This window comes from Manis pentadactyla, chromosome 11, assembly GCF_030020395.1.
Source record: "Manis pentadactyla isolate mManPen7 chromosome 11, mManPen7.hap1, whole genome shotgun sequence".
In the NCBI taxonomy this organism is placed as follows: domain Eukaryota; kingdom Metazoa; phylum Chordata; class Mammalia; order Pholidota; family Manidae; genus Manis; species Manis pentadactyla.
This window is the reverse complement of record NC_080029.1, coordinates 60615563-60636433: the sequence shown is the minus strand read 5'-3', so window position 1 is coordinate 60636433 and position 20871 is coordinate 60615563. Positions and strand designations below refer to the sequence as shown.

The 20871-nt window shown below is 37.2% G+C and overlaps 1 protein-coding gene across 2 annotated transcripts in view; it reads right to left on the bottom strand.

Annotated features, from left to right (window-relative positions):
• Positions 1–17076: 17076 nt before the first annotated feature.
• Positions 17077–20871, bottom strand: part of SEC23A (SEC23 homolog A, COPII coat complex component) — a 71933-nt gene continuing 68138 nt past the window's right edge. For both annotated transcript variants that reach the window (XM_036881265.2, XM_036881263.2), the window contains exon 20: positions 17077–18474. In XM_036881265.2, the coding sequence (XP_036737160.2) occupies positions 18385–18474 (90 nt within the window). In that variant the 3' untranslated portion in view covers positions 17077–18384. The remainder of the gene's footprint in view (positions 18475–20871) is intronic.

The following is a 20871-nucleotide window of genomic DNA, read 5'->3' as shown; positions in this document are numbered from 1 at the left end:
GGAAAGTATATTGAAATCCAAGCATATTTAAAAAAGGAAGAACAATCCCAAATGAATGGTCTAATGTCACAATTATCAAAATTGGAAAAAGAAGAACAAATGAGGCCTAAGGTCAGAAGAAGGAGGGACATAATAAAGATCAGAGAAGAAATAAATAAAATTGAGAAGAATAAAACAATAGAAAAAATCAATGAAACCAAGAGCTGGTTCTTCGAGAAAATAAACAAAATAGATAAGCCTCTAGACAGACTTATTAAGAGGAAAAGAGAGTCAACACAAATCAACAGTATCAGAAATGAGAAAGGAAAAATCACGACGGACCCCGAAGAAATACAAAGAATTATTAGAGAATACTATGAAAACCTATATGCTAACAAGCTGGGAAACCTAGGAGAAATGGACAACTTCCTAGAAAAATACAACCTTCCAAGACTGACCCAAAAAGAAACAGAAAATCTAAACAGACCAATTACCAGCAATGAAATTGAAGCGGTAATCAAAAAACTACCAAAGATCAAAACCCCCGGGCCAGATGGATTTACCTCGGAATTTTATCTGACATACAGGGAAGACATAATACCCATTGTCCTTAAAGTTTTCCAAGAAATAGAAGAGGAGGGGATACTCCCAAACTCATTCTATGAAGCTAACATCACCCAAATACCAAAACCAGGCAAAGACACCACCAAAAAAGAAAACTACAGACCAATATCCATGATGAACGTAGACGCAAAAATACTCAACAAAATATTAGCAAACAAAATTCAAAAATACATCAAAAGGATCATACACCATGACCAAGTGGGATTCATCCCAGGGATGCAAGGATGGTACAACATTTGAAAGTCCATCAACATCATCCACCACATCAACAAAAAGAAAGACGAAAACCACATGATCATCTCCATAGATGCTGAAAAAGCATTTGACAAAGTTCAACATCCATTAATGATAAAAACTCTCAGCAAAATGGGAATAGAGGGCAAGTACCTCAACATAATAAAGGTCATCTATGAAAAACCCACAGCCAACATTATATTGAACAGCGAGACACTGAAAGCATTTCCTCTGAGATCGGGAACTAGACAGGGATGCCCACTGTTCCCACTGTTATTTAACATAGTACTGGAGGTCCTAGCCACGGCAATCAGACAAAACAAAAAAATACAAGGAATCCAGATTGGCAAAGAAGAAGTTAAACTGTCACTATTTGCAGATGACATGATACTGTACATAAAAAACCCTAAAGACTCCACCCCAAAACTACTAGAACTGATATCGGAATACAGCAAAGTTGCAGGATACAAAATCAACACACAGAAATCTGTGGCTTTCCTATATACCAACAATGAACCAACAGAAAGAGAAATCAGGAAAACAACTCCATTCACAATTGCATCAAAAAAAATAAAATACCTAGGAATAAACCTAACCAAAGAAGTGAAAGACTTATACTCTGAAAACTACAAGTCACTCTTAAAAGAAATTAAAGGGGACACTAACAGATGGAAACTCATCCCATGCTCGTGGCTAGGAAGAATTAATATCGTCAAAATGGCCATCCTGCCCAAAGCAATATACAGATTTGATGCAATCCCTATGAAACTACCAGCAACATTCTTCAATGAACTAGAACAAATATTTCAAAAATTCATATGGAAACACCAAAGACCCCAAATAGCCAAAGCAATCCTGAGAAAGAAGAATAAAGTAGGGGGGATCTCACTCCCCAACTTCAAGCTCTATTATAAAGCCATAGTAATCAAGACAATTTGGTACTGGCACAAGAACAGAGCCATAGACCAATGGAACAGACCAGAGAATCCAGACATTAACCCAGACATATATGGTCAACTCACATTTGATAAAGGAGCCATGCACATACAATGGCGAAATGACAGTCTCTTCAACAGATGGTGCTGGCAAAACTGGACAGCTACATGTAGGAGAATGAAACTGGACCATTGTCTAACCCCATATACAAAAGTAAACTCAAAATGGATCAAAGACCTGAATGTAAGTCATGAAACCATTAAACTCTTGGAAGAAAACATAGGCACAAACCTCTTAGACATAAACATGAGTGACCTCTTCTTGAACAAATCTCCCCAGGCAAGGAAAACAACAGCAGAAATAAACAGGTAGGACTATATTAGTCTGAGAAGCTTCTGTACAGCAAAAGACACCATCAATAGAACAAAAAGGAACCCTACAGTATGGGAGAATATCTTTGAAAATGACACATCCGATAAAGGCTTGACGTCCAGAATATATAAAGAGCTCACACGCCTCAACAAACAAAAAAACGAATGACCCAATTAAAAAATGGGCAGAGGAACTGAACAGACAGTTCTCCAAAACAGAAATACAGATGGCCAACAGACACATGAAAAGATACTCCACATCGCTAATTATCAGAGAAATGCAAATTAAAACTACAATGAGGTATCACCTCACACAAGTAAGGATGGCTGCCATCCAAAAGACAAACAACAACAAATGTTGGCGAGGCTGTGGAGAAAGGGGAACCCTCCTACACTGCTGGTGGGAATGTAAATTAGTTCAACCATTGTGGAAAGCAGTATGGAGGTACATCAAAATGCTCAAAACAGACTTACCATTTGACCCAGGAATTGCACTCCTAGGAATTTACCCTAAGAATGCAGCAATCAAGGATGAGAAAGACCAGTGCACCCCTATGTTTATCGCAGCACTATTTACAATAGCCAAGAATTGGAAGCAACCTAAATGTCCATCGATAGATGAATGGATAAAGAAGATGTGGTACATATACACAATGGAATACTACTCAGCCATAAGAAAAGGGCAAATCCTACCATTTGCAGCAACATGGATGGAGCTGGAGGGTATTATGCTCAGTGAAACAAGCCAAGCGGAGAAAGAGAAATACCAAATGATTTCACTCATCTGTGGAATATAAGAACAAAGGAAAAACTGAAGGAACAAAACAGCAGCAGAATCACAGAACTCAAGAATGGACTAACAGGTACCAAAGGGAAAGGGACTGGGGAGGATGGTGGGTAGGGAGGGATAAGGGGGGCGGAGAAGAAGGGGGGTATTAAGATTAGCATGCATGGAGGGGTGGTAGAAAGGGGAGGGCTGTACATCACAGAGAAGGCAAGTAGTGATTCTACAACATTTGCTATGCTGATGGACAGTGACTGTAAAGGGGTTTATAGGGGGGACCTGGTATAGGGGAGAGCCTTGTGAACATAATATTCATCATGTAAGTGTAGATTAATGACAACAACAACAACAAAAAAAGGCAGTTCCTGTGTGGAGACCTCCAGTGAGTTCTACACAATGGTATAAAGGGCATATAAAAGTGTAGGCAAAGGGTCTGTTTGTGTTTATACAGAGGATCAAAGCCTAATTGGGCTACCCTGAAAATGAACTAAGATACGATATGAAAAAGAATTCCAACATCAGCACTCTATGGAAGACTCATGCCAGAAGATGATCATCAAAAAACCCCAACAAAGATCCATGCACTGCTACAGCTGTAGATGCACTCATCCCACCAGTTCCTGGACTTGCCATGGGAATGATGAAGGAGATATCTAAGCTGGCCTGTGCAGACAGTAAAACAGCAAATTTGACTGGATCTATACTGTTGGAACTCAACCAAGAATTAGGAGAAGTGCAAATTGTAGCGCTCCAAAATCTTACAACTACAGACTATTTACTGTTAAAAGAACATATGGGATGTGAACAGTCCCCAGGAATGGGTTGTTTTAATTTGTCTGATTTCTCTCAGACTGTTCAAGTTCAGTTGGACAATATCCACCATATCATAGATAAGTTTTCACAAATGCCTAAGGTGCCTAACTGGTTTTCTTAGTTTCACTGGAGATGGCTGATAATTACAGGTATGCTTTGGTTATGTAACTGTACTCCTATTATGTTAATGTGTGTGCGCAATTTAATTAGTAGTTTAAAACCAATACATGCTGAAGTTACTCTACAAGAAGTTATGTCAAAGAAATAATCAATCTTCCCATGTTTTCTGCTGCCTGCTACTTCTATAGCTTTTCTTCTTCCTTCCTAATTACAACCCTTAAATAGAATTCGTGCCTCATATCAAATTTACCGAGTATCATAATTCTTCCAAGTGGTAAAGATTCCTCGGGACAAATGCTGGGCATAGAAGCCACAGGGCATAAATATGCAAAGAAGTAAAAAGCTAACCTTTTCAAACAACAAGGCTTCTCTCTCACTTACCAACTTTACATTTCCCTGTATGGCCCCGGAAGATGACTGGGTAGCCAGAGACGGGTAAGATTCCTCAAGGGAGGAACAACCTAAGACAGGCACAGTCACAGGGGGGCCATCAGGTGAGAAATTGGGGATCAACATAGATGAGGCTTAGAACCTCACCCCCCCTGTTCTGAGAGAAATCTTCTGCATACGTGGATGTTTTATTGCCCTTGTCTAGCTCGGATTAACACATAGTCTACAGGCACACACCTGATCATCTACATTTGCTCTCTTACAACACTAAACTATGTTTTCTACCTTTATCTTGTATCTACCTACCACTTCAGCATTTTATTAAAAATAATAATAATAAAGGGAGATTTGTGGGATCCACATATAAATCAAGTATAAAAATCAAATGAGTATTCATATTTGAACTGTTTATATTCATAATGAATGAGCAAAACCAAAAGTTTCTGTGATGACTGCCCTTGTACTGCTCACCATGTAACTTATTCAATATGTAAGAATTTGTTCTCCATGTAAGAACTTGTTCATTATGCTTCAGAAGATTGGAGACTGACGAAAATTAGGCTTGGGGTGGATTAATGATTGTGCATTGAGCATTGACTCCCCTATACAGAATTTTATTGTTGTTAACAACTATTTGATCAATAAATATGAGAGATGCCCTCACAACAACAACAACAACAAAAAAAAGGTACACATTTCCAATTGTAAAATAAATAAGTAACTGGGATGTAATGTATAGCATAAGGAATATAGTCAAAATATGGTAACAACTTGGTATGGTGATAGCTGGTACCTAGAATTATCATGTGTATAAATGTTGAATCACTGTGTTGTACACCTGAAACTAATGTAATGTAATACTGTGTGTCAACTACCTTTCAATAAAAAATAATTATCTACAAAAAAAAATAAATAAATTCAAGGAACAACAAAGAAGAAATATTATTAGACATCAACCAATCTCAATATGTTGATATTTGGATTTTGATTCACACGAACTATTTAAAAATTATAACATTTGTGAAACAATTGCTAATATGAATAACAGTGTCTAAATATTTGGTATTATTTAAGAATTATTGTTAAATTTTCAGGTGTGTAATGGTATTGTTTTTATGTTTTTATAAAGAGTTGTTTCATTTTATAAATATATGTTGACTTATTTATGGATTAAAAAAAAAAATCTGACTTAACCTTGCTTCCATGACCCTTGGAGATCTGAATGAACCCCATCCTAGAGTACCAACTGGGAGAAGCAGATGTTACTCAATTGAAATGACCCCCTAGGCCCTTGCAAGTGAATTGCCTGTTAGATTTTCTTGCAGGTACCAACATTCTCTTTGCAACACATGACCAATATGATACCAGGACCTGGGAATGTGCTCTGTACTTTCAGTGATGTAACAATGCTGGTGGTAATGACGTGCTGGAAACAGCTTGTGTCTCCATTAAGAATAAGGAAATCAAGAGCCTCAGAAGACAGGGAGTGGAAAGTAGGAGACAGGTAGCAGCAAAAGGGAGATTTAGGATCTAAGTGTGAGGCCCTACTTCTCAATCCAACATCAAAATGCTTTGTGAAGGAGACAAGTAGTAGAGATTTCAGGTTAAGTGTAAAATCCCCGATCAAAAGGAGCTTGACTCTCTGTTGGTGTCCAGAGTTCTCTTCTAACAGGCAACCAGAGTTAAGTAGAGAGTGGTGTGGGGCAGGCAGGCAGAAGAGAACGCTGACTCACCCCCACTCAGGTGTACTTGGATGAGGGCAGGGAGCTGCAAAGAGCCACAAGAGGTTTCAAAACCCTTAATTAAAGGTGAAGAAGGTACTTGAAAATCAGCACACTAGGCCTGGAGGGGTAATGGACAGCCCATACAGCCAGGGGCCAGCATGCACGGGCTGAGTTTGGGAAGCGCAGCAGGACCGGTGTGAGCAGGTGTGGGAGCCTGGTCAGCAGGGGAACATGGCTGGGCTCTCCTGGAGCTTCACCAGGTGGAGCAGCCCACGAGTTACAGGAGCGGCAGACTGTCGGGGAGAGACTGATTGACAAACACCAAACAGCATAGCCTTCCAGCCAGGAGCCAGTGATGACCAAATGACCCTGTGTGGGCTGGTAAACTGACCACTGCACACAGAGGGCAAGGAGACAGAGGAAAGAGGAAGGCCACTCCAGATCGGTAGGTGGCAGGTTTCACAAGGGAACTTACTTCTGAGTCTTGTCATCCCAGGCTGCAGGATGGGTAGATTCCTGTGCCCACTCTCCAGGTGCACTCAGTCATGTATGCAGATGGTCTCAACAACACCTTCCTTTCTCAAGGCTATATCCTCAAGACAGCAACTCATGTGGGCATTGGGGGCCGGAAGTACCTTCCAAGGGCCAGGGAGCCTCCTGTTACGGGTACAGCTTGCAGGTCACCTGCAGCCACGTCCTCTGGTTGACCTCCTCCAACACCCTTCCCGATCTCAGAACCATGTACCCCAGGGAATTTCAATCACTCTCAGGGAAAAGAGGAATTTTAATCACATTGAGGGAAGAGAATAGAAAAGAGCATGGATTCTGGAGCAAACCACCTGGACTTGTACACCAAGTCCACTACTCAGTAGCTATATGATCCTGAGTTAGTTATTTAACTCCTTTTTGCATTAGTTTCCTCATTGGCAAAATGGTAGTAATAATAGTGCGTATCTCAGAGGTTCACCTTAGCACACATAACAGTGCCTGGCACAGAATGAACAATTCATGTTACCAATTACTATTTAATAATTTATTGAATTGTTTGTACTCTGTGGAGCATCCGTGTACTATCTGTACAGTACAGTCTGTGGGCTTTAATACCTCCCAGACTGGCAAGCTTTCATAAAGTGTTGAAGCCTTAGTTTCTGCATCTGTAAAAGGCAGATAATAATGCAGGGTGCCTAATAGATAATGAAGACTCAGAGAAGGGTAAGGCTTCCCATGGCAATGGCAGCCAACACTTACAGGGCAGTTAACAAGTGCTAGGCAGTGTTCTAAGCACATCACAAGCACTCAGTCATCCAATCTTCACACAACCCTATGAGGTAGGTACTATGATTAGGCCCATCCCACAGCTGAGGAAGCAGGGCCCTAGAAGTTAGAAAATGTGCCCAAAGCTGGGTACTGGCAACACTGCGATTTGAGCCCATGAAGTGTCCCAGGGTCCATGCTCCTCAACGCTTCACTCTGCCACCCTCTGCTCTCTGCATTTGTGCTTAAAAGTCAACATTGGGGGATGTTTTTTCCTTAAAAAATACAGGGCATCTCTGTTTTCCTCTCCTTGATAGGTGAAATAAACTTCATTATGATTCTTGAAAAAAAAGAAAAGAAAACATCTCTGTAAACTCCGTGAATGACTTCTACTGGAATAGCAAATGGTCAAACTTGATGCTTAAAAAAACTGAAATACCCCCCTGTTTCTAACATTTACCAAAGCTGTTTATCCCCATAGAAGATCTACAATTATATAATTCACTCAAGCATGGAAACTGAACAAGAGTGAGAGTATTTTTAACATTTTAGAATCTTCCACTAAATATAACTTTCTGACACAAATTTCCCTGTTTATGGTTATTGTGCTTCTGCTAAATAATGAGTATCATTGTATTTTAAATTTGTATTTCGGCTGTGACCAAAATGGAGCTGTGGCAAAAATATTAAACATTCTATAAGAAATTATAGGTAAAAGATGTGGGCACATCTGGAGATGCTAGGGTTATGTGCAACATCAAAATCTTGTTTCAGCCTCTTGTGCTATCAAGTCCAAAATTGCTACTTTTAAAAGAATTGATTTGCAGAGCAAATTTTTTAAGTTTCACGTATTTATAATTTTCTTCTTTGAACTCAGATTTTGCAAGCTTTTCATGCATGGTGTGGAGCTAAAGTCAAACTTTCCAATTTTGTACCCTTTCAACAAGCTATTTTTTTTTTGCTTTTGGGGCCCAATTATTTCAGACAGGAGAAGGGGTTAGCTTTCAAAAAGCAAACACTAGAGCTACGTGTGTTGATAGAAAAAAATCATGTAAATGAGAAAAATTTCCAGTTTTGTAGCAGCTACTGCCCCCACGAGGTCAAAAAGTGTTAGTGCCTTCAAGCTACATTTATCTCTTGATTGAAATTTAATTTATCCTTAGCATTTTCTAACATGCTTCTGAAATGCTTTCTTGTTATTTTTGCTATATTATTCTTTATTTTCTTCCTTTAGTCTTTCTCATCCTTGTTCACTGAAGGCTTAGTCATATAAAAAACCAGAGTGAGTTAAAATGTTCACTCAATTCAAAAGCTAGTTCAGCAATTCTACAAATAAGTAGAAAGTAAAAATAATTCAGAGAAATGTAGTTACACATCTCTTAACAGAAAAGAAGAGCATAGTATAATTTTTGTCTCTTGGTGAGTTTTGTTTCACAATTCTAAAATTTAATAGTAAAGAAGACTTGGCTAGAAATTAAAGGATATTAATTTTGTTAAATCACAAAATTCAGAAATAAAGGACAAATATATGAGCCATCTAACACATAGAAAATCTTTCACTGATTATTTGAAACAAAATCATAATTTTCTTTCCAGAGAGAATAAATGATTAAATACCTTCTGCCTCCCTCCCTGCAGATACCTGGTAGGTTAGTTCTATTTCTAACTTTCTAAAGTCATCATCCACTGATATTTTTAGCACAAGGCACTGCCCTGTAAGTCACAGACTATCCACACTTATCTAACCTACATACTATTGCATAAAAAGTGATTGAATGATAATATGTCTGAGCTCTTTTTTAGCTACAACTGCCAAGAAACACTGATGTTACACACAGGGACAGAGCTGTCCAATGGAGTGTCCACTTTTAGCTCAGACTCCAAGCCAGGAGGGACTCTAATCACCAAAACACCTTTCCAGAGGCTTCAGCCCATAGAGGATCCTCACCCAGCAGAGCAGACCCAGCACGCAGAGAAGAACATAACCACACAGCATTCTGCAGAAACTGCTGCAATAGTCACCATTTTCATTAACAAGAAAAGCAGGCAGATAGTCTTGTCCTGCATTTTAGACTCAAGCATAGCCTTTCACTAGAATTAGCTAATGAAGATTGGCTCTTAGGGTTTACTTTGAGCAGTTTATAAGTAAATCCTGTGACTCAGAATAAAGGTTACAACTGTGTATCATGGAGCAAACACTATGGAAGAAGGGTTAAGTGAATGGGACTCAGGAGAAATTCTCCAGGTCCTGGTCAAAGAATAGATCAGCGATCAGAACTATTCTCAAGACATCCTGATTGAGAAGTACCCTCAAGGAAAGAACCAGAGATTGACAATGGGATTCTCTGCATATGGATTTATATCTTCTGTGGATAAATATGTAACAGATGGCTTGGACTAAGTCAAGATAACATAAATAACAAGCAGATTCCAAAGTGAACTGGTAAGACAGACCACCACAAAGAAATGTAAATGAGATGATGCATGTTCCCACTAAGCACAGACCTGGCCATTGTTGAGTGGGACTTACATCTATGACTGAGAGTGATCTTAAATTCTATTAGGTAAGAGCGACCCTCAAATTATCAGCCTCCACAAAGCTTCAAGTGGTTGAAAGGTGGGAGCCTGCATGCACTGAAAAAGTTCAAAGGGACAGAGACAAGTAGCTTTTGTAATGATGGCTTGTGATTCCTACTCATCCAATGTACTGTGTACAAAAATGTAGAGTGAATGGTATTAACTCCCACTACTCACTGATATTAAGGCTTTGTGTTGTCTTCAGAAAGAAGATAAACCAGTTAGCTTAATGTTCTCATTAAAAACAGAGTTTTAGAATTAACCATACATGGTGGGATAATCCCTGCTCAGCAAATGAAGACTGTGTCTAACTCTGTGCTCCCTTCTTGCCTTATTAGCACTTAACAAATAATTAAGTAAAAGCAACCTCACCTAATCCCATAGTTTCAGCTATCAATTCTTTGCTTATGGTTCCCAAACCTGAGTCCCTTGATTCCTGAATGCACTTTTCCAACTAGCTGCTGGACTTCTTCCTTAATCCCAAAACGTGGTGAAAATATTACCTGTGGCTGAACTTGCTATTTAAACTGTGGCCCAGAAAGGAGTACTGGTTTCACCTGGAGCCTGTTAGTAATGCAACTGTTTCAAACTTACTTCAAAATCTGCTGTAACTCCAGGGAGAGGAAATCCCGGGGCAAAATACCTCTAAAACCGAAATCAGTCAAAGGGAGAAATAAAGTTTAAAACTCGTCACACTGCAGTGAGGCTGCCTTTTCTCTCTCCCGCTCTGGCAGAAGTAAGCAAGACCTCCCCAAAACCTCCCAGGTTCAGATAAGTGCTCGGTAACCAAGGTAATTATCCATTGATATGGAGATGATCTACTTCTCTCCACCCCTTAGGAACACCTGTTCATGTGGATATGCACTAAAGCCAGGAGAGAGATTCTGGAATATTATAATTTTACCCACATCTGCATTTTAGCTTAATCTCCAGGTGTTAACTCTGCATGTTCAAGTTTAAGAAGCACTGCTCTATGATGTTCTTATCTGTTGAATTTCACTTCTTCACAAATGTTTTCAAAAAAGCAAAATACTTGACCTATCAAGCATCTCACAAGAATTTTATGAAGATTAATTTTTAAACTACTGCTCATTGAGTTATTTTTAAATTGCCTCTAAGATAGACACTATCTGCTTTAAATCAATAAAGTGAAATGTGATCCTTCCTTGGAGTTTCTTTAATCAGACATGTATCACTTCAAAATGATATCTTTACTGTAATTCAAAAGTAATCTCGAGATTTGTTACTCTTAGAAAAATTTCTAACCCCTACAAAAGTTGTTGATTTTATGCATTTCAATGTTTTGCTAAAACAAACCATACAGTCCCCAGACCAAGTTAAATATATATATATATATATACACATAGGATCACTCTGTCACTGCTTTCTGTGTGAAGGCAGCTGAGCAGTATCTTGACACAGACCACAAAAAAAGCATCTTCCCCAGCAGAGCAGACACATTTCCCACAGGAAACAGATCCACCCCATCAGTCTTTGCAGTGTTCTCTACCTAAACACTCCGATCATTGCATTTGGGAAACACATAGTGCTCTGTTGGAAACCGGGGGCATGATGTCCTGCTTGGAAGACTTTTTCTAAATTGTCAAACTCCTCTTGCACCTCGGGCCACTCCACTCTCTTTTAATGACCATATCTGAGAGTGCCAGATGGCTTTGTAGGTCAATAATTGTAGTCCCTCAGAATGTGTTATGTAAAAAATTTAAATGCTGTCCATCAAATTCTGATCAAGGCTTATTTTGATACATTACATTATTAATCCTTCCCAACTCACTAGCATTATCTGTTCTCTAAAGTATAAGTCACTTGTAGCATTCAGCAATTTATAGCTGCCTTATTTCATTTGTCACTGAAAGTGTTCTACACAGGCCAGATGACCAACCAGCCAGCAGGGATAGTGTGAGAATTCTTGAACTGGGTAAGGAGTTAGGACTTAATGACCTCAATGGGCCCTTTTAACTCCAAAATTCCACAAATTCTCAACTATGTCACTTCTACATTCATGAGTGATAAGTATGTGATTGTAACATCAAGTATTTCCTCATTAGAGAAAAATTTTTGATGGCTTGGGCTTTAAACAACTCAATAATTATACTTCTTAATTGGCCTGAACAAAAATTTTTGAATATTCATTTAAGACTTCCATTAAAAACACACATATACACACACTATGCTGTTCAGAAGATGAGCTTATGAGACAGGGACCATGGGCTTAGACAGAATAGGGTGAGGGCCTCCGGGATAAAACAAGGCAGGATATTTACAGTCAGAACAATGTAACTACATGCAAGGAAACCCCCTACCAAAACTCAGTGTTAAACATTAAGCTCTAGATTCTTCAGTGAGGTCAGTTAATATTCCCGATAAAGAAGAGTAGCACATGTTTTATTAGGCTAATCATTTGTGATCATGTGTAAGATTCACTTTAGTATGCTAAAAGGCCCAGGCCTATGTGCTGTCTTTCCTCCTTCAGACCTGATGAGGTCATCTGCAAACTGGGCAACTACTTTAGCATGCAAGCCCAGCCATAAACAACATAGTAAAAGGCAGGAAGGATTCCACCTTAGAGGTAAGATTGCATTTTAAACACCCAGGATGTTTAAGAAGTAAGATTCTTAACTTACTCTTTAGCAAACAGACAAATAACTCAGCCCGCCTGGGAGGCTGGGCAGGTGGCCGTGTTTGATATGCTCCCGGACCAAGACGCTGGTATCCCAGGGAGAAATCAGAGCAGGAAATACCTTAATTCTAAATATTCAGGGACCACTTAACAAGGCCACACCCCTAAGCCTTTTGTCTCATTTTCAAAAATCCTCAACTGCCTATAAAACCCCTAGACAACGCATCTCTACGGACTCTCTTGTCTCCTTATGGCATGAGCCAGGAGCTTTCTTCTCTCACTGTATCTCTAAAGCCTCTCCCTGGCTCTCCTACCTTGACTGTTTGCTAAATTCATTCTTTGACTCCGCAGACAAGAACCCCGGCATCACATACTCATTATCTTCTTAGCTTTAGAAATGGGTTTATTTTATTAAGACTTTCAAGCTATTGTTCTTTTCTGTTTTATTAATTATCTCCATTGCTTTTTTTCTATCTCATTAAAAGTTTAATTCTATCATTATTATTTCCTTTCTCCTTTTCTTTAGATTTGTTACCCTTTTATTTTCTTGAGTTGAATGCAAAGTTCATTTATTTTCGGTCCTTGTTCTCCACTTGCATTTAAAACATTTATTCCTTTAATAGCCCTTTTTCCTATACCGGAAGTTTTGATATATAGTACAGTTCAGTTCTAAATATTTTTTCATTTAAATTTTTATATTTAAATTTTTTAGATATTTATTGTTCAGTTATATATTTTATAAGTTTCGACACTTTTTAATTCATGAGTAAATCAAACTAATTGTTTACTTTCCAAACACAGTAATGCAGTAAGAACAGAGCAAATAGGTTTAAGTTTTATCATCAGATGCTATCAATTCCAAAAAACGTCATGATAACATCACTCCAACCTGAAAAAAATGTTTCTTGGTCTAAAATCTATACAATTGCTATGGTTACTGATGAGCTTTAATAATCTGTGTAACTGTGGGTAAAATTGCAACATCCAGAATCTCTTGCCTGGCCTTAGTGCATTTCCTTATCAATAGGTGTTTCTAAGGGGTGGAGAAAAGTAGCATTTCCATATCAATTGGTAATCACAGAGGGGAGCAAGAGCATATATGGACCAGAGAGGTTGTCAAATGGGTTTCCTCCGCTTTATTTCTCCCTTTAACTGATTTCGATTTCAAATGTATTTTGCCCCAGGCTGGGAAGGTGTATTCCCCCCACCCCATGCCACACACCCAGAGTTACAGTAGCCTTCTAATTAGGACACTTTTATTACTTATCCTTTAGTAAACTTTGTGTTCCATACGGGACTCAATTCAGAGAACTCCCACTTATATAGTCCACAGTCCATATATCGTTCCACACTCAGATATCCTTTAATTTGGAAGGTTAAGTAACATTTTTGGAATCATTTCCGCTCCCTTGGGGCAAGTTTGTGGCTTCAATACCCATAGTATTAAATATGCTCATGTTTAAACAGTAAGTTCAAATAAACAATACTAGCACAGTACAAAAATGAAACAGTTCTCTCAATTTATGTGACCACTTGGAGTTTTTGTTGTGATTAAATTTCAAAACAGTGAAATAGTGTGAACTTTGAGGTGTAATTTTTTTTTGCAAGTGCAAATCTTAGTGCATATATGGAATCTTTTACTTAACTTGAGTATCTTCACAATTAAAATTTCTTTTTAAACTGTTTTAAAACCAAAGGACTATCAAGAAAATAAATCATTACATTAGTGGCACAATTTAGAAATGTTTCTTCGTGTGAAGTTTTAGATGATAATAAGAAGGCAAAGTTGCAGTCTAAATCAGACTTGAACAATGAATACAACTAAGTTTTAAAATTGTTCTTGAAGATCAACACAGAAATTATGGAGAAAGCTACTAACTATACAATAACAAATATAAGAAGATAGACTTATATTGAACAAATGATCAAATTTCAAAGAATGCCAGGAAAGCAACAAAAAAAGATGTTGGCCAGAAGAAATCAGAATACTCAAATGCCTTGATCACTTTCACTATAACGTTTGTTCTAACACAGTAAATCAAATAATGTCAATATTCACCACCATTTAGCCATTTGCTCTCATTTTGCAAAAGAAAAAAAACTTGGGTTTTACCAAAATGTAATAGAAATTTATCTTGAATTTTCTAGTTTATTGACCAAGAAGCTTTTGGAAACCACCAGAATCAATCCCAAATAAACCATTTTAAGAAGTTAGGAATTTATTGTGAAAATGAAATTTTAATGAATCTCTGTCAAACTTATCTTTTAAGAACTTTCCAATTTTTTATCTGTTGTTTCAAATAAAAAAACTTTTGAATAAAAAGTATTCTTCAATCATCTATGAACAAAGACTGACAAATTTGGCTATAGAGCACAGCTATGTGAAAAGATCAATTTTTATGAAGTCTAAGACAAATTTGCAGAAGATTCAAAAATAGTACATGTGATGTTATTGTTCATTACAGTGAAAGATCAATGAAGACATTCTTCCATTTTCATAAAATACACTAAAATGTATTAATTACTTTTTCCCCTTTTATCACACTTTCCTTTTGCTGCCTTTAAAATTTCGCTTGCCTTCTCTTCAAATTACTTTTATTGCTTCTTTTCCTACACTGGTTTGGATGTTACATATTCTAGTTTGAAAGTTATATATTCGTTTTGGTCTTTGTTATCCTTAACTTTTAAAAATAGAGTTAATTTATGTTGATCTAATGAAGTCTAAAGTTAATATTTCTATACATCTTCCAAATGCTTTAGATATTATTACCATTCATTTATTTTTTTCTGTTTCCTTAGGAGGGAAAAACATACAATTTCCCAGTACTACATCCTCAATCCAAATATGGGCTTTATGTCATATAATCCACAGAGAAGAAAAAATCTAAATTTATTTAGTAACGTAACTTCACTATCCTGTCTGGTATTGCCTATTATAGTCACCAGATAATAATACATTAAACCTAGACCAGCTGTTTTTCAATAATTAAACAATGGAGGAAGAATAAACATAACAAGAATGTTTTAATTTCCTAAGGTAAACTTAAAAAACAAGAGAAACATCTGTAGAATTACTTGATAAAATGTTCAAGATGAATACAAACCAAGCATATATAAGAATACAAAAAGTATGTATGCATGTACATTGGAAGCATGAAAAATTTAAATTAAAATGTAAAGATGAGCATTAAAAAGTAAATAATCCTAATTTGTCAGTATTGTTTGCAAAATAAATGAAAAAATGTTCATTTAAAATAAAATCAAATACAAAAAGCCACAGCATTTCATTTGTAATGGCCAATAATGTTTTTGTCACGATATTGATCCCAAACATCACCCCTAAGATAAATACAGAGACCCCCTGAGGTAGAAGCAGACACCCCTCTCCAATACTACCTTTTCAAAAGTGTCTTCCATACTATTTTTCTAGGGTACAGCTAGGATCCAATTTGATGTACAGGATGAAATGTTACCGGGTCAAAGTGTTTGGACTGTATTAAGAGGGCAAGAAAATGACATAATCAGATCTGTGTTTCAGTGAACTGAAGAAAGGGACAGAGAAAAGGCAACTGGGGAAAGCAGACTGGTTAGGAGACTGTTCTAGCAAACCAGGTGAGATATGATGAAGATTCTCATCTTACAGTAAGGTGGAGAACAGGAAATAAGACTAGGGAGATATCAGAATAGAATTGAATATGGTTACTAAAATGTTGAGCAGATTAAGAGTTGCAAGTGAGTCCTTGGCTTCTGGTCTGGACTGGACCACAAGCACATTCCTAAGATGTAGTGTCTGTGCTAGGGAATACGAGAGGGAAGTTTTATCAAGTGGAAAACTAGATGAGAAAATGTCAGCTCACTTTTGGAATCAGCTAATAAAAGAACAAATTTATCCTGTTACCCCAAAATGTAAGTGTACATAGATGAGGTCTAAAGTCATCTTAGAGATAAGGTCACTAGGTGTAGTAGGTTCAAGTATGAACTGAAAATACCAAAGCTTCTCAGTATTACTAGTGATTTGGCAAATATTCTTTATCTATTCTAAGTTCATTAAATGGGTTAAACAATTTTCCCTTCAACAGTCTATTTAAATAGCTAGCAATTTAATAATAGCTAAATTATACACAAAAATGATTCAGGGTGATTTCTTTCAAACAGTAAGCTAAAAGGGTATGATGATGTGTTTGTTCATTCTTACCCCTTAAATACAAAGGTACTTTAGCACCTTCAGCTGTAATTGACTTAGAAGTAGAGGACAGTTTAGGGGTAAGTACCAAATATCACTCAAGAGAAGAAATAACAATGCATTCTTACAGGGTATAAATTAAGGGGCCAAGCAAATTAAATATGTGTTATCATCAGAGTCTTTCCTCACTTCAGAACATGTGAACTCCAAAATACAATTTCCTTACAGCAAAAACAAGTATTTTGGGGGTGATGAAAATGCTCTAAAATTGATGTGGTGGTTACACAATTCAATATTCTAAAAACCATAGAGCTGTACAGTTTAAATGGTATGAGTCATATCTCAAAAACACATTTTAAAAAACGAATAATCCACTAAAAGCAGATTTTATAAATGCTAATTTTACATTAGGCTTCTCGGGCTTTACTAGATTTCAGAATAAGCAGGGAAACAGAGAAAGTATATTTTATTGGTACTTAGGCCTAGTTCAATTCAAATAAAATGAAACAGCAATTTATTTAATATAATTGAATATAATATATAAACAATTTTTTTAGTTTCTGTTTTACCATCATGATTGTGTTCATGCAAGTACAATCACCAAACTATCCTTCTAAGCACATATCATAGCACCACCTTTTATTTGCAGTACTTGATGTAAATTTCATTGTCAAACATCTGGCTTTAGCAATGTAAACATCTGCTACAAGTAAACTTTAAAAAGTAAAAGTGAATGATACTAATGAATAAATCAAAATGGAACTGAACATCACATGATACAATTCAAAAAATATATATATAATACTGTTTCAATAAGAACCACAATAAATTTCACAAAATAGAAGCAAAAACAAAACAAAACAGTAATGCGTAAGCTCCCAAAACAGTTTGTTAAAATACTAAAGGATATAATATAAAATTTACCTCAGAAAATCACAGGGAAACAACAAAAACATTCAGTGAAAACCAAACCTGGTCTAGTAGTTACCGGTCACTTTACTGCAAAGGCTTTCTAAAATGCACTCTGACAAATCCTTCACTGTTTATCTCCCTTTTTAAAAAAATGATCATGTTTAATCACATAGGTTGGTTACTTTGTGGGAATTTCACATTTATTGTCAGATGTGGGATTGTTACCCCCCCCCAAAAAAAACTTTTCCTCTCTATTTTTCCAAATGACCAAAAACATTAAATATCTTCATTAAAATTACCATACATAAAGTCAAATAATTCCTAAACAAATCATTATAAAAATAAATCTGCCTTAACAGAAAAAGTGTGTATATTAGTGCTGATAACACAGAAAAATATTCAAAGAATAGGCAAAAATGTTCATATCTATCATTACTACTAAGGACTTTGTTCACTTTCTGGTTAAAATTAAAAAACAAGTTTTCAAGAAGTCAGCAAGGACATTCAGTGCCACTTTAGATTTGCCTGCAATATACAAATGAGGCGTGTCTCTGTAGTACAAGGCAGACTGTCTTTACTCTTTAACATAATTAAGTTATAAAGATGTCAGATTTCTAAAATGAGTTATAATACTGTGGAAAGCAAAACAAATTTGTTCTTATTGCTCTTACATTCCAGCTTATTAATCAACAAATGTGAACATTTTTCCACATGTTGTCTCAAACCATACTAATATAAAAAGAGTCTAGAGAGCTATCTCTGATAGTTTCCACAGAAGAATAAAAGGCAAAAAAATGAAACTGAAATATGATTTCATCTTAAGTGTCCTTAATGTGTTTAGCACTTCAAGCAGCACTTGACACAGCAAGTTTCTTCAAGTGATCCATAAACACTTGTAAACTAACATCGTCTGTGAGAATAGGTGCTCCAGACTCCTAGAGGAAAAGAAAGATATTTGCTCTGATTAAAACATGGGATGACACCTTACAACATGTAAAGAAGGTACAAATGTTTAAAACAAATAAATCCTTTTAAGCAGAATAATGCCTATGTTCCTGCTGTATAATAAAGAATCTGATTGGCCTTTGTACCTATTCCTGAGAGGGAGACTACATCCTTGGAATTTCCTAACAGTAGTCTTTGTTATTCATGAGCCCCTCAGATCACACCTGAATTTATGCTATGAGATGACTCTGGATGGGGGCCAGTACCCAGAAAGGTCAACCATGTGATCAGAAGCTTGATGCTTTAAGACAGTCTGAGTTCCCAAAAGGAAAAGAGAGGGGGGAGCTAGAGAGTCAACTAATCATACCCATGTTAAGAAAGCAAAAACAAAAACAAAAACGCTAGATAACAAAGGTCAGCGGAGCTTCCTGTTTGATGCCTACACCAATATGTTGAGACGGTGATATACCCTGACTCCATGGGGAAAGACTCTGCATCTAGAACCCGCCCAGACCTCGCTCTCTGTCTCCTCATTTAGCTGGTCTAATTTATAACCTTCCTAATAAAACTATAATAAATAAATTATAATAAAAATACAATAAATGGACAGGGAGCCAAGATGGCAGCATGAGTAGAGCAGCGGAAATCTCCTCCCAAAACCACATATATTTATGAAAACATAACAAAGACAACTCTTCCTAGAATAGAGACCAGAGGATACAGGACAACATCCAGACCACATCCACACCTGTGGGAACCCAGCGCCTTGCGAAGGGGGTAAGATACAGGCCCCAGCCCTGCGGGACCCGAGTGCCCCTCACCCCAGCTCCAGGTGGGAGGAGAGTCGGAGCAGGGAGGGAGAGGGAGCCCAGGACTGCTAAACACCCAGCCCCAGCCACCCGCACCAGAGCACAGACACAGTGCATGCGTGGGTTCCTGGATACTAGGGAAACAGGACAGCAAGACCTGTGAGCGGGTCCCTGAGGCCAGCCCCCGGGAACAAAGAAAAGCAAGCAGCTTTTTTTTTTTTAATTATTTATTTAATTTTTTTTTGTGTGTGAGTGCTTTTTGGAAGTCTTAAAGGGACAGGGACCACTAAACTGGACGGAAGCATCCTGGGACACTTAGTCCAGCAGCAGGGAATCGGGGGAACTCTGGGCACTCTAACCCCCTGGGCAGCAGGGAGCATGGAGGCCCCTCAAGGAGATAAAAATACAATAAATGTAGGGCTTTCCTAAATTCCGCAAGTTGTTCTAGCAAACTATCAAACCTGAGCAGGTCATGGGAACCACTGCCACCCCCCCCACACACACACACACACAGCAGCTAGTTGGTCAGAAGTGTGAGTGCCTTGAGATTCCACTTGCAGCTGGCATCTGAACAGGGCGAAGTCTTACTGTGGCCCGTGTCCTTCAACTTGCGGAGCCTGCACTAATCCACAGAGGTCAGCATCAAATTTGTATTCCAGTTTAGGATAGCTCCATATCCAGCTTAATCTTTAAAGTAGTAAAGTGTTCATTTGTCTTGAATGAATTGATGCTTTAGCACTACTAAGGAGTAAGTTTTCATAGGTGAAATTATTTCTACCCATTTACTAAAATAAAATTTCAATTACACATATTTTAACAGAAATACCAGCTAGAAGGAAGCAAATTTACAGTATTTTTAAAAATAAGCTATATTTAAAATTTTTCATTCAAATCATTTTCATTAATTTCTGTGAGTTCTAAGTAATTAGCAAGAGTTAGGAAAACTCCTAACTTCTATTTTAATAAACTGTTGACAAAATAACCCTGGTAATTCAGTCCACTAATGGAATTTTATTGTAACATGAAAACATTTTTCTAGAAGATTTTATATCTGGATTTTAAAATTTTCACCTGATACTCAATTCTTACTTATCAGTAAATATAAAATATCAGTAAGTCTAAAACAAGGAAATTAGAGGAGATCAGCAAGTTAGTGGCAAAGATGAGAATTTATGGCTCTTGTGGTTCTAGTTTGGCATAGCCACAGACACACTGTAACCAATCCTGAACAAAGAAAAATCTATCATGTGTTTTCATGCTAATTTATAAAGACTTGGAATAACTGATAATGAGGAAAGACAACAGCACTGAAATTAAAAGTTTAGCATCTGGAGCCAGACTGCCTGGGTTCAAATCCTGGGTTTTACAAAGCCTTTGTGACTCTGAGAAAATTACTTAACCTCTCTGTGTCTTAGTTTCCTCATCTGTAAAATAAGGATAATAACAGGACCTGTTTCACATGGTTGTTGTAATGATCAAACATGTTATGTTGTGTAAAACAAACAGAAAAATACCTGGCACACAGTAGGCATACAAAATGTTTAAGCTATTATTATTATTATTACCTCTTGAAAATTC